Genomic DNA, 13,352 nt, shown 5'->3' on the forward strand with positions numbered 1-13,352 from the left:
AATAGTCCCCGTGCGATGCACACCAGCTGTTGAAAGAGACAATATCCCCAACACAGCATGACTTTCTCTTTCATCAATAACCCCAACAATGCACAATATCTTTCCCCGTCTGTGGTGGCCATTGTTGTTATTGTTTACTAATTGTTGATTAATTGTACTTTTGCTTCTTTTTGTCATTCTCACGTCACTGTCTATACCACATAACATACACTGTATGTCTAAAGATCTGTTAACTCTGCCAAGTTGCAAACAAAGAGGATGACTCTTCATTCCATTCACTGTTTGGGTCGGCCTCCACAAGATGAACATTAAGTCATCCAGGCAGCTTTAGCCAACACAGATTTATACTCCAACACCCTCTCCCCCCCACTTCTGCTGCCCCGCCCACCTTATAGGATTCCAGAGACCAACACTCCAACACACATTTTGCTAAACCGTTTCCAAGGCGACAGGGGTAAACTCACTAAACAACATGAAAGCAGACTGATTCCTCAGTGTTTCCAACTGAGCTTGAGGCTGGACAGGAGAGGATTTGGGGCCGCCGTGAACTAAACGTCATAATTTATGGTCCAATTTCTTTAGTGAAACACTTGGTTCACTATTGTGCAAATGAACACATCATTTAAAACAATTGAGGCAATGGAAAGAACAGTACAAATGGAATAAAGTAGATAAAAGGGAAACACTTATTTGGATAAAACCAGGGGCTGTAATAAAAGCAGTCGATAATCTACCAAGGTTTTAAGGATTATGGACTTTACAAGTTGAATACCTTAATCTCTCATAACAGGAAGAGTTGCAAATTGTGCAAAGGTGTCACAAGGGAGAAAACCGTTATTAACGGGCAAATTCTGGATTAATGAAGGGATTTAGATAGGTCAGACAATATGAGCTAGACAAACTCATAAACATTAAGATGATAATACAGCTCACATCAAAGATATTTATTATAATTAAACATTGTATATAATGTCCATGCTTATTTTATAACATTAAATATGCATCAATTGATTTATTGTTACATATTTAAAATGCACAAATATTCCTTGATATGAACATGTTACTATGAAAGTATTATTCTACTGAATAAAAATGTATACACATATCAATTATGGGAAATCCTATATAGAATAAAACATGACTGATATCATTAGAGTATAATATGGATAAATTCCCTTTTTGGTTATTTGTCTTGTTGTGTCGTGTGTGTGTGTGTGTGTGTGTGTGTGTGTGTGTGCGTGTGCGTGTGTGTGTGTGTGTGTGTGTGTGTGTGTGTGTGTGAAAAAAGCAACACCAAAATATTGTTTTTTCAAACGTTTTATAGAAACCAACAAGAATGAATACATATTGGTTAAGAAAAAAACTCAAATGATCAGTAATATAAAGTGAAAATATAAAATAAGTTCTACAAATGCATTCAAATGGGGCATTTGGGACATTTAGGCCTCTGTCTCAAACATTTTCTTCCTTCCATCCATGCCAGACTTGTCTTTGATATTCTTTCTCCAGTCTCCAGTGTGTTTCTCCTGAGAAAAAGAAAACAACACATCAGAATGCATTCAATTTCATTAATACACAGGAGCAGATGTTATAATCCCTTGTGCCAAAATCCAAGGAAAACACATATTCAGAAGCCCCTGCCCAAACCAACCTTATAAGCACGCTGGCCACTAATGCCGCTTTTCCACCGCCAGTACCAACTCGACTCGACTCGACTCGCCTCGACTCAACTCGGTTTGGTTGCGTTTCCATCTAAAAAAGTACCTCTTCAATGTGGGCGGGTCGTAGAAAAGAACCTCTCCACCATGGGCGGGTCGTCATTAGGTTTTAATCACGGGAGATGCGATTCCCGGGAAATCTGAATCTGATCAAGACTATTTCCTGATTCCCGGGAAAGGTTATGATGGGAAATAAAATAAAATAAAATAAAAAGCGCAATGACTGCGCGTCTATTGTTGTCATACGGTAACGTTGATAGAGGCGAAACTCGAGCCCTAGGAAAGGAACGACACTGAAACGAAACAGCGAAACGCCGGTCCGTGGACTCCAGCCACGCCGGACACACACAACCACGCCCGACACACATAACGACGCGCAGCCTAAGGGCCCTTACATAGTCAACGCATCGGTACGCATACGCGTCCACAAGGCTACGCATCGCTACGCTTCGGCCGCCATTATGCGGCGATGCGTAGCAAAACGTGTCGTCCAAATTTTTGATACGCGACGCGCCGATCCATGCAATACTATGCGTTGTCGCATAGTATCGCGAGTGGCGTGAGCGGTGTATTGCATGTCATGCATTGCCCGCGACGTTTGCGTATGCTGTGTAGACTATGAAAGGAAGCGCGTCACTCGCGTCGCTTACGCGCGTTGCTCGCGTTGACTATGTAAGGGCCCTTACTCTAGCCCCGGGAAAGGAGCGACACACACGGCGAAACGCTGATCAGTGTCCCCCTCGGGAGCGGGTTCGTGGACTCCAACCACGCCGGACACAACTTAACTTGAGTGAATATTCCCATTTACAGCCGCTGGCCAATCAGTTACCAGCAGCCTGTTTACGTCACACAAAAGTACCTACTCCGCTGGCATGGAACCTCGACGGAGGTAGTACTAAAAAAAGTACCCGGTACTAGGTACCAGGTACTTTTTTTGCCAATGGAAACGCAAATAAGGCGTGGCGAGTCGAGTCGAGTCGAGTCGAGTAGGTACTGGCGGTGGAAAAGCGGCATAAGCTACCAACCAAAGGTGAAAAATATGAGACAAATGGCCCAACTAACAGTAGTACTAACAGCAGTAAATACAGCAGTATGCAGTATGCAGCATTTCATTGGGGTTATCAAGTGTTAACCACGACACCTCCTGGGGGCTTAACAATGAAACCAGGAGTCACCCCCCTCTATGCTGCCACCACATTGTCACATTTAATGCATCTAAATACTCTCTTTCCTGCATCGTACCCCTAGCCCTACCCCTAACCCTGACCAAACAAACACGTTAGCACATTAGTCAGCTGGCTTACCTTAGCTTGCACCTCAGAAAGTATGTTTTTTTCCTTACCCACAGCCATTCACTTGCTCGTTCTACTGCCAAGGACATGTTACTAACCACCTGCCTCAGGCCAAGTCCACACGTACCAAAACAATCTTTTTTTCCCCGTTTTCCCTGGCATCGTATCAAGAACATTTGCGTCCACACGGATCCATCTCAATACGACTCAACACGCTACTTCATGTTCCAGGCGTATAGGTGGCGCTGTTTTAGTTTTAGAAATTCACCGGAAACTCAGTCACTCAAGTAATAAAGCGTTAACGCAACCCTTTTGATCGTCTCAATTGGCGCACGCATGGCTGTTGTTTGTTTGTAAAATGTGGCTTATGTGGTTGTCCATCAGTCTTTTTTGCTCAGCGTGGTGGCACAGGAGCATAATATTTTGCGTAGTGGTGGGCCGTTATCGGCGTTAACGTGCTGCGTTAACGCGAGACTCTTATCGGGCGATAAAAAAAATATCGCCGTTAATCTATTCTCAAAGTTGAACTAACCAGAAGCTGAGTGTTTAATAAAATATACTGTCCATAATCGCGCCATATGCTGGAGACAATGTAGCAATGATAATAGAAACAACTTGGGTGAGCGATGACACGTTTTGGGTTGATCGTGACATCAGAGCGTCGAAATAGTTGGTGTTGTTGTTGTTGTAATAATCCAAATCTTCCTCCGAGCTACCCGCCTTGGTACGGCGGTAGGCGGACGCGTACCAGCCGTCTGCCGTCAACGCCGCCGCCCCGGCTGCCGCGACGCGCACCGGAGACGAGCGTGCCGTGGACCTGTAGCGAGAGCGCGTCCCGGCGCCGTTATATTTTCCTGCGTTTGAGTTTGTGATAGTAAGCGTGTAGTAAGTTATACTAGAGTTTGTGATGCATTTTGGAAACAGGAGATGAGCCCCTGGTCTAATGCACCACCTGGCTTGAGAAACCCGTTCTCAAAGACTTACTTTTAGTCATTATTTAGGAAGCACACACATATTATGAATGCCTTCGGCAGAATTCAAATGAGCCATTTTAATCTAGATTAATTCCAAGATTAATCTAGATTAATCTAGATTTAAAAAAAAATCTATGCCCACCACTAATTTTGCGATAGTAACCCTAATAGGCACAATATCTTCTCAGACTTTGTCTACAAATGCCCAGTTCAGTCAGCAAGATAGTAGCAGATCTAGCCACGAACCCCCGCACACCGATTTCAATAGGCCTTAGTCACATACTCCATCCTCGCTGTGCTGCCTCTCCAGCCATTTCAGCATACTTCGCTTTCTTAAGCTCATTGGCTACTTCAACTCTGTCTTCCCAAGGAACTGTAAGTTCAATGAAATAAGCAATCACATATCTGGTAGCATATCCAGTCTTAGCCGAGTGCTAACAATGTGAGGAGGGACAACAATCTGCTGAAAAAGATCTGCCTTCATTTCCCAGGCTCCTCCATTACTTAGCTGCCCGGCTCTGTGCCTGCCTCTAAATGGTCTAGCCTTTTCCCCCTGACACACAAATTAATTTGCCTACCCTCTTTACTAGCGGCTGATGAATTAGCTTCTCTCTGTTTATCATCAACAGCCTCTGCCAAACATTTCAATACCTGGTTATGACGCCACGTATACCACCCCTGGGAGAGACTGACCTTGCATCCTGATAGGATATGGTGGAGGCTGCACACACAGGAACATAGTGTGCATGTCTCATCCTCACCAAACCATTGATTTAAGTTCTGGGGAGATGGGAGCACATCATATGTAGCACCTATCATGAATCTGATCCTGCTAGCCTCCATGCTCCTTAGCTCTCCATTTTATCTTCTTCTTCTCCACTCCCTCCCAATTCACCCACTGCCCTTGTTTTGCCTGTGACACTGCCTTAGTACATCTTACAGTCTCCTCCTGTCTATGTATTTCCTCCACTACCATTTTCCTCTTTTCTCCTGCAGAAGCCTTACCCCATGAGGGTTTACCTGCGTCCCTCCCTAAGCCCCCCGCCCATGCTGAACATTGCCCATGATATCCCTATGCCTAAGTGCTGATTGAGCTTGCTGAACCGCTTGTTTTGGTTTCCATTTCCTCCCTGCGTTAACTATGGGTGCAACCCTCCTCACCACTGGGTCCTTGGACTGAGTAAGAGTCATTTCCAGTCTAACCTTAGCACATTTAAATTATTCTGTCAGATTAGATATTGGCAACTCTACAATGCCCTTCCCATAAAGGCTACGCTGCTTAGGCAGCGTGGGACTCCGAGCCACTTTCTGACAAAAGAGTTGATCCTTTTTTCCATCCTTTCTACCTTTGACAGAGGAACTTCATACACTGTCAATGGCCACGTTGCAATTGCAATAAACCAAACTGCAGACACCACAATTTAAGCTTACCTGGCAGCCCCGATTTGTCTATTTTTGCAATACTAGTTTCCTGTCTCAATTCTTCAACCTGTGACTTGACAACCTGATCACTAAGGCTTGCATCATACCACCTTCCCAGACTCTTCACTGGCTTCTCCAGAACTGTAGGCATCACCTCTTCATTTATAGCAAACTATCTTCCCTTTAACGATTGAGAGACTCCTAGACTTACTTGGCTTCACCTTCATTCTAACCCATTGCAGATTGCTATTTAACTTATCCAGCAACCTGCTGGTGCATGGAGCGGTTGACGTCATGGTTGTCATGTCGTCCATAAAGGCCCTAATTGGGGGGAGGCGTGGCCCTCCCTGCAACTTCTCCCCACCCACTACCCACTTAAAGGCCCTATTAATGACCTCCATCGCCATTGTGAGGACGAATGGGGAAATTGTACATCCTGCCATGATTCCTATCTCTAGCTGTTGCCACCCTGTGGTGTACTCTGCCGTAGTAAAACAAAGTTGAATATCCAGAAAATATGCTTTAACTAGGCTTTTAATGCTACCTGGGATTCTAAAGTAATCAAAGGCCTCCCATAACAGACTATGTGGTACTGACCCGAAGGCATTAGCCAAATCCAAAAATACAACATGCAGGTCTCTCCTCTCGCGCTTCGCTAACTGAATTTGGTGCCAAATCATGATCCAGAGAAACCAGGGATTCCAGCTTTCTGAACCGTGGTATCAATTAGTCTATTCTTTTCAAGATAACTTGTCAATTTCTGAGCCATAACACTGAAGAAGACCTTCCCTTCAACATTCAGTAGACTAATTGGTCTAAACTGATTAATCTCCACTGAGTCCCTCTCTTTGGGAATAAATATTCCCCCAGCCCTACTCCATGCCTTGGGAATACTCTGCTTTTTCCAAACTATTCTCACTAGTTTCCATAGGAATCTTAAAACAACCATTTATTAGGGCTTGTCAGTTCTAACAATCTCAAGGGCTATGTCATCATGAGCTTTATGTTCCTGGTAGGGTCAAGTTAAGTTAAACAGGTTTGGGGTGAAGATCCAGACACACACATGGCCTGTCGGACAATATACCAATGTCAATGAAATGGTGCTGCACTAACCTTCACGCATAGATTGCTGAAAGGCCGGGGCTGTGGTGATTGCAGAAACAAGGTCAAGAGTGTGTTGCCTCAAAGGAAGTTCAGGAGATCCATTAGGCACATCAGTAGAGGAAAAAGGGAGGCAAAGATGGTGGAATGCTGACTCGGGTATATGGTCGGAAGGTGGAAGGAGATGGAAGGACTTTGAGGATCTCTTGAGACCCCTCCTTATAGGAGGCTGGGGCAGAGGCCCCTGGGAGGACGGAAGCCATTCTGGAAAAATTCTCAGGGGAAAACTCTGCAGTGGCAGGGCGACTGGTGTGGAAGAAATGTTGGGCTGTCTTGGTTGACACACTTCTACAGACTCACATGCACTTCTGGTATAGTACCCTTGGGTTGGCAAACTAGATGGCGGTTCTCATCTTCAAGGAGGGGGTTCTAAATACTCAAATTAATCCTCTTCAAGTACTTCAAGTATCCTGGGATCTTGTCAACGAGTGAAGCTCTGTTAAGGAGGCCCCCCGAGCCCCAGAACATGACCCAAGACATGTTGGAGGGACAGTTTCCATCTGGCCAGGAAAAGGGACAACTGGGCTGCCTTAGTTGACCTCTTTCCCTAAGTAGAGAGGTGGAGTATCGGCAAGGATGGATGGATGGAAGGGTATTCATTTACCCCATTTTTTCATGGGGTATTCAGACCCCGTAGTTCTGCTGGGAGACTTCAACGCCCACGTGGGCAACGATGAAGACACCTGGAGAGGCGTGGTGGGGAGGAACGGCCTCCCTGATCTAAACCCGAGTGGTCATTTGTTACTGGACTTCTGTGCTAGTCATGGATTGTCCATAAAGAACACCATTTTTGAACATAAGGGTGCTCATAAGTGTACCTGGTACCAGAGTACCCTAGGCCGAAGATCGATGATCGATTTTGTGATTGTGTCAGCTAATCTGAGGCCTTATGTTTTGGACACTCGGTGAAGAGAGGGGAGGAACTGTCAACCGATCACCATCTGGTGGTGAGTTGGATCAGGGAATGGGGGAAGATTCTGGACAGACCTGGTAAGCCCAAACGGGTAGTGCGGGTGAATTGGGAACGTCTGGAGGAGGCCCCCGTCCTAGAGATCTTCAACTCACACCTCCGGCAGAGCTTTTCTAGCATTCCTGTGGAGGTTGGGGGCATTGAGCCGGAGTGGGCGGTGTTAAAAAGCCTCCATTGCTGAAGCTGTGGCGGTGAGCTGTGGCCTCAGGGTCTTAGGTTCCTCAAGGGGCGGTAACCCTCGGACACCGTGGTGGACACCGGTGGTCAGGGAAGCCGTCCGACTGAAGAAGGAGGCCTTCCGAGGTATGTTATCCCGGAGGACTCCTGACGCAGTTGCAGGGTACCAGCGGGCTCGAAGGGCTGCAGCCGCTGCCGTGTCGGAGGCTAAGCAGCGGGTGTGGGAGAAGTTCGGAGAGGACATGGAGAAGGACTTTCGGTCGGCACCAAAGTGTTTCTGGAAGACCATCCGACACCTCAGAAGGGGGAAATGGGGAAACATCCAAGCTGTATACAGTAAGGGTGGGACTCTGTTGACCTCGACTGAGGAGGTAGTCGAACGTTGGAAGGAACACTTTGAGGAACTCTTGAATCCGACTAACACGCCCTCTATGATAGAGGCAGAGCTCGAGGTTGATGGTGGTTCATCGTCAATTTCCCTGGTGGAAGTCACTGAGGTAGTTAAACATCTCTGCAGTGGCAAAGCCCCAGGGATTGATGAGATCCAGCCAGAAATGCTAAAAGCTCTGGGTGTTGAGGGGCTGTCATGGTTGACACGCCTATTCAACATTGCGTGGGAGTCTGGTACAGTGCCAAAGGAGTGGCAAACCAGGGTGGTGGTTCCCCTGTTCAAAAAGGGGGACCAGAGTGTGTGCCAATTACCGGGGTATCACACTTCTCAGCCTCCCTGGGAATGTCTACTCTAAGGTGCTGGAAAGGAGGGTTCAGCCGATTGTCGAACCTCAGATTGAAGAGGAACAATGCAGATTCCGCCCTGGACGTGGAACTACGGACCAGCTCTTCACTCTCGCAAGGATCCTAGAGGGGGCCTGGGAGTATGCCCATCCGGTCTACATGTGTTTAGTGGATTTGGAGAAGGTATATGACCGGGTCCCCCGGGAGAAACTGTGGGAGGTGCTTCAGGAGTATGGGGTAAGGGGGTCACTCCTCAGGGCCATCCAATCTCTGTATTCCCAAAGCAAGAGCTGTGTCCGCATTCTCGGCAGCCAGTCAGTTCCGTTCCCGGTGGGTGTTTGCCTCCGCCAGGGCTGCGCTTTGTCACCAATCCTGTTTGTGATATTCATGGACAGGATATTGAGGCATAGTCGTGGTGGGGAGGGGTTGCAGTTCGGTGATCTGAGGATCTCAACACTGCTCTTTGCAGATGATGTGGTCCTGATGGCATCATCGGCCTGTAACATTCAACACTCACTGGATCGGCTGGCAGCCGAGTGTGAAGCGGCTGGGATGAGGATCACCACCACTAAATCTGAGGCCATGACTCTTAGCAGGAAACCAGTGGATTGCCTTCTCCGGGTAGGAAATGAGTCCTTAGCCCAAGTGAAGGAGTTTAAGTACCTCGGGGTCTTGGAGCGTGAGATTGGCCGGAGAATCTGAGGATCTACCGGTCGATCTTCGTTCCTATCCTCACCTATGGTCATGAGGGATGGGTAATGACTGAAAGGACGAGATCACGGATACAAGCGGCCAAGATGAGTTGGTAACACTTTACAATAACCATAGTTTATAAATGGTAAATAGACCATTTATAAATGGTTAATAGACCATTTATAATGATAGTCAAATATTAATAAATGGTCTATTTACCATTTATGATTGGTCTTGCTGTTTATAAATGATGATTAAACATTAGTAAACTTAGTAAACTATCTGTTTACCTATTATAAATGGTCTATTTAACCATTTATAAATGGTCTATTTACCATTATAATTGGTCTATAAGCTGTTAAACATTTATAAATGGTCTATTAACCATTTATAAATGGTCTATTTACCATTTATAAACTATGGTTATTGTAAAGTGTTACCGATGAGTTTTCTCAGGAGGGTGGCTGGCTTCTCCCTTAGGGATAGGGTGAGAAGTTCAGCCATCCAGGGGGAACACTGGCCTGGGAACGCCTCGGGATCCCCCGTCAGAGCTGGTCAATGTGGCCCGGGAAAGGGAAGTCTGGAGCCCCCTGCTTGAGCTGCTGCCCCCGCGACCCGACCCCAGATAAGCGGATGACGATGAGGATGAGGTATTCATTTAATGAATTACATTTAATTATTTGTATGTTAGACCTACTTGAACTAGGTAACTAGGTAAACGTCATATGTGTACCCACCTCCTCCTTGACCTCCCTCTTAACCTGTTGGAGGTTACCCCTGAGGTCCATGGACACTTTGTGTTTGGATCCCAGGAGGGCGGCCACCATGGCTTCGGCAGACATCCTCACCCTCCTCAGAGCGGGCTTCTTAAACCTGCCGTTCAGATCTTGCACCACCATCTTCAGGTCATCAATCTGTCCAAGAACAAAGAATGAGCGAAGACATCTTCATAAAAACTGGATTTTGTCAGATTGCTATCATCGTTTATGGTTTTTGCTGTAACACACCCTATAAGAGCACTATAAGAGCACTTCTTATAGGGCTTAATATGCACAAACCTACCTCCATACTTGACTTTGACACTTTTCCTTCTGCATCATACCGCTCTTCGTCCACCAGGTCGATCTGATTGTGAAGCTTCTTACAGAGCTCCTGATGAGGGTCGATACTTCTTATATTCAAATTCTTAAATGCACAATGTTTCATTTACATGTTTCAAGAATACCACAAGTTATAATATAGAATGGTTCCATATTTCTGTAATTATTAAATTTGGTCACCTTGTCTGGATACATTGACGGCAAAGTGAGTTAACAATATCCTGTTTGTCAGTTACTCTTAAAAAAACCTTTTTTTTACCTGGAGATCCTGCATAGACTGAGGGAAGTTGAGAGGAGGGCACTTCTCCTCCATATAACTTCTCTTCTTCTCCTCCACCTCCAGGGATTCCTGTTCCAGCATGGACTGGCCAATCTGAAGCAGCAAGCTCTGAAAGAACAGAATCAGCATCAGGTTTAGCATCAAACAAAACATTGTAAGAGGAGAATAACAATATAAAACAATGAAAATGAAATGATTAATAAGACTAAACAAAATGCTCAATGATCAACTTTCAATTAAAGTGTAAATGAAGAGCTTTTAGTACCATCTTGAGCGTTACAATGAAAGATATTATGTGTGAAAAGCTTAACCCTCTCTCATCTTGTCAAAATAAACCTCTGACAAGATGGAGCACCACACACACACGCACACACACAGACACTGTGGCGAAATACTATAGGAATCACAGAAGCTTAAAATTCTCGGGACGTGTCTCATATACAGTAACCAGTGAGGCAGAGCTTAGGCTTCGTCATTTCCAAAAATGATCCATACGTTTAGAGGAGTAAATTAGTTCCACACACTTCAAAGACAAAAGGTTTAAAAAGTGTAGCCAGTTTGCTGATGAGGGAGATAATGATAAGTGGGTGTTTATTCTAACGGTTGTGAACTGCAAACACTATTATGTTTTTAAAATAACTGATATAACTGATAACTGAAAAAACTGTTATTGTAGTGCCGACTGCTATCAAGATTAATGATCAATACATACTGTATAACAGATGATGATAATGATAGGTCTATAAATGCAGGCCAAACACTATGGATGCCAAAGGCCTCTGTTTGTTGAGAAACATATTCAGTTGGTTGCAATTTGCAACCTCACCGCTAGATGCCACTCAATTATACACAGTGGACCTTTAATTTTTTTATTTTATACTTTTAACTAGCCTATCCAAACAGACCTTAACTAATGAAAGCAATTTTAATTTCTCCAAGTCATCCCGACATTCTATCACAGTCTCATCAATGTTGCTAATATCTAGTCATGTGTTTTTTACTGACCTTCAGTTTGCTCTTCCGGCTGCAGGACATCTTCTTCCTACAGAGGAAAATAGAACCAGAAATAAATAAACAATTGTTGTGTTGACTTCAATTCCCCTTTTTTAAGTAAGAAATATGCCCTTAAAAATTAAAAAAAACCTGGTAAGGAAAGCTTACTCTGACATCTTGCTGTGAAAAAAGTCCATCAGTGGAGGGGAAGAGATGGCCAATGCCCTGAGAACCAAGCCCTATATCCACGTGGAGGCTCAGCACACTGCCCTCCTCCCCTAAACCCTGGTCCTTATGGGCCTGTGTGGCATCCTGCACCACACCTTTCTAAGGAGGAGACACAAAGACTTTCTATTTTGGAGGGAGTGAGCAGGGCAGCAGTTGTCTGTGTGATGTTTCCTTCTTTGCTGCATTCCAGACAGAGAGGGTCACCATCAGACGGCTGACGCCAGACCTGTGGCAGCTGGGGCCTGTGAGGTCTCCCCCAGTGATGTACCTCCTCCACCCAGTCCCACTGGAAACAACAGCCGGAGCCCCTTGACACTGCAAAGCACCTCATATGGGATATTGTGAGGTGTTATTGCGGTCTGAGGGTTTTACGAGCTACAGTACAGATGTGTAGCCATTGTGGAAAGACTGCAACATTATTGTTATAGTTATTATAAAAATAGTGTTATTGTTATAATAATTGTAAAACATTATTGTAAATAAATAAAACCTTTACATGGCATTTTGAAATATTATGCCTATATGTACATACATTTTGTCATATTAAAAATAAACACATACAGGCAGACACACACACACACACACACACACACACACACACACACATACACACACACACACACACACACACACACACACACACACACACACACACACACACACACACACACACACACGTCAGAAATAATCAATGAATATCTTTTTTGTGTGTTTGGTCATTAAAAATAATTGCTCACTTGTGGATATGGCTTTTTAATAAATTGATGGAATGTATTTAATTAAAAAAATTGATGGAATAAATGTATAAATAAATAGATAATAATAAATAAACATACAACCTGTTACCCTGTAAATGCTTGTTCTTAAAGCGGGATGACCGCTTATATTAGACATTATTGTTAGGTCAGGCACCTCTGTGTTTTCGGGTGGCATTTTTGTTGCAAAGTGTGTTTTCATGCTTTGTTCTACAAATTCAGAAAAGTAAATGTGTTGAAATTCCTTGCTTGTAAAAAGTGGAATGTTGTTTAATATTATATATCTTATTATATAATTATAAGAAGAACAAATATGGCAGTTGATTGGCAGTTTTGCTGGTGTCTTGTCGGTTCCTACCCTGCACTGCCCTCTGTTGGTACAGAAACAGACACAGACATACACACACACACGCGCGCGCGCGCGCACACACGCACACACACACACACACACACACACACACACACACACACACACACACACACACACACACACACACACAGGGATATGTTTATTACCTGTGCATACCACAACACCACCCTGTGGTTTGTGGTATGTTTGTCTTTAAGCGAAAAGTAAATAACAAAATAATAAATTGCTACTTAGTCACAGTGTTTGTATTTGCAAATCAAAATGTTTACTTCTCTTTAAAACATGAAATATGGAAAATACAATACTGGGATATAAAGCTTTTAGGTTTCTGCACATTCAGCATGGAAAAACCAACAGACTGATCTTAAACTTCCAAAAATAGAAGTTGAACGATTCTAAAACTATGGGGAAATGTATGCATTTATGAGTCCAGGTTGTTTGTGTGCAAATGTTGTAGGCCTATTAATGTTGCTCAATTAATAGG

General features: G+C 44.4%; 1 protein-coding gene across 1 annotated transcript; it reads right to left on the bottom strand.

Moving 5' to 3' along the window:
• Window positions 1–1,439: 1,439 nt before the first annotated feature.
• Window positions 1,440–11,712, bottom strand: tnni2b.1 (troponin I type 2b (skeletal, fast), tandem duplicate 1; the record flags this gene model as incomplete). The annotated part of the gene is made up of 6 exons (XM_084476097.1): window positions 1,440–1,526; window positions 9,880–10,056; window positions 10,205–10,294; window positions 10,502–10,630; window positions 11,528–11,564; window positions 11,684–11,712. The coding sequence occupies 6 exons, from the start codon at window positions 11,710–11,712 to the stop codon at window positions 1,440–1,442; spliced, it is 549 nt and encodes a 182-aa protein (XP_084332223.1).
• Between the last annotated feature and the right edge of the window lie 1,640 nt (window positions 11,713–13,352).

This window comes from Micromesistius poutassou, assembly GCF_964030765.1.
Source record: "Micromesistius poutassou genome assembly, chromosome: 12".
Lineage (NCBI taxonomy): Eukaryota > Metazoa > Chordata > Actinopteri > Gadiformes > Gadidae > Micromesistius > Micromesistius poutassou.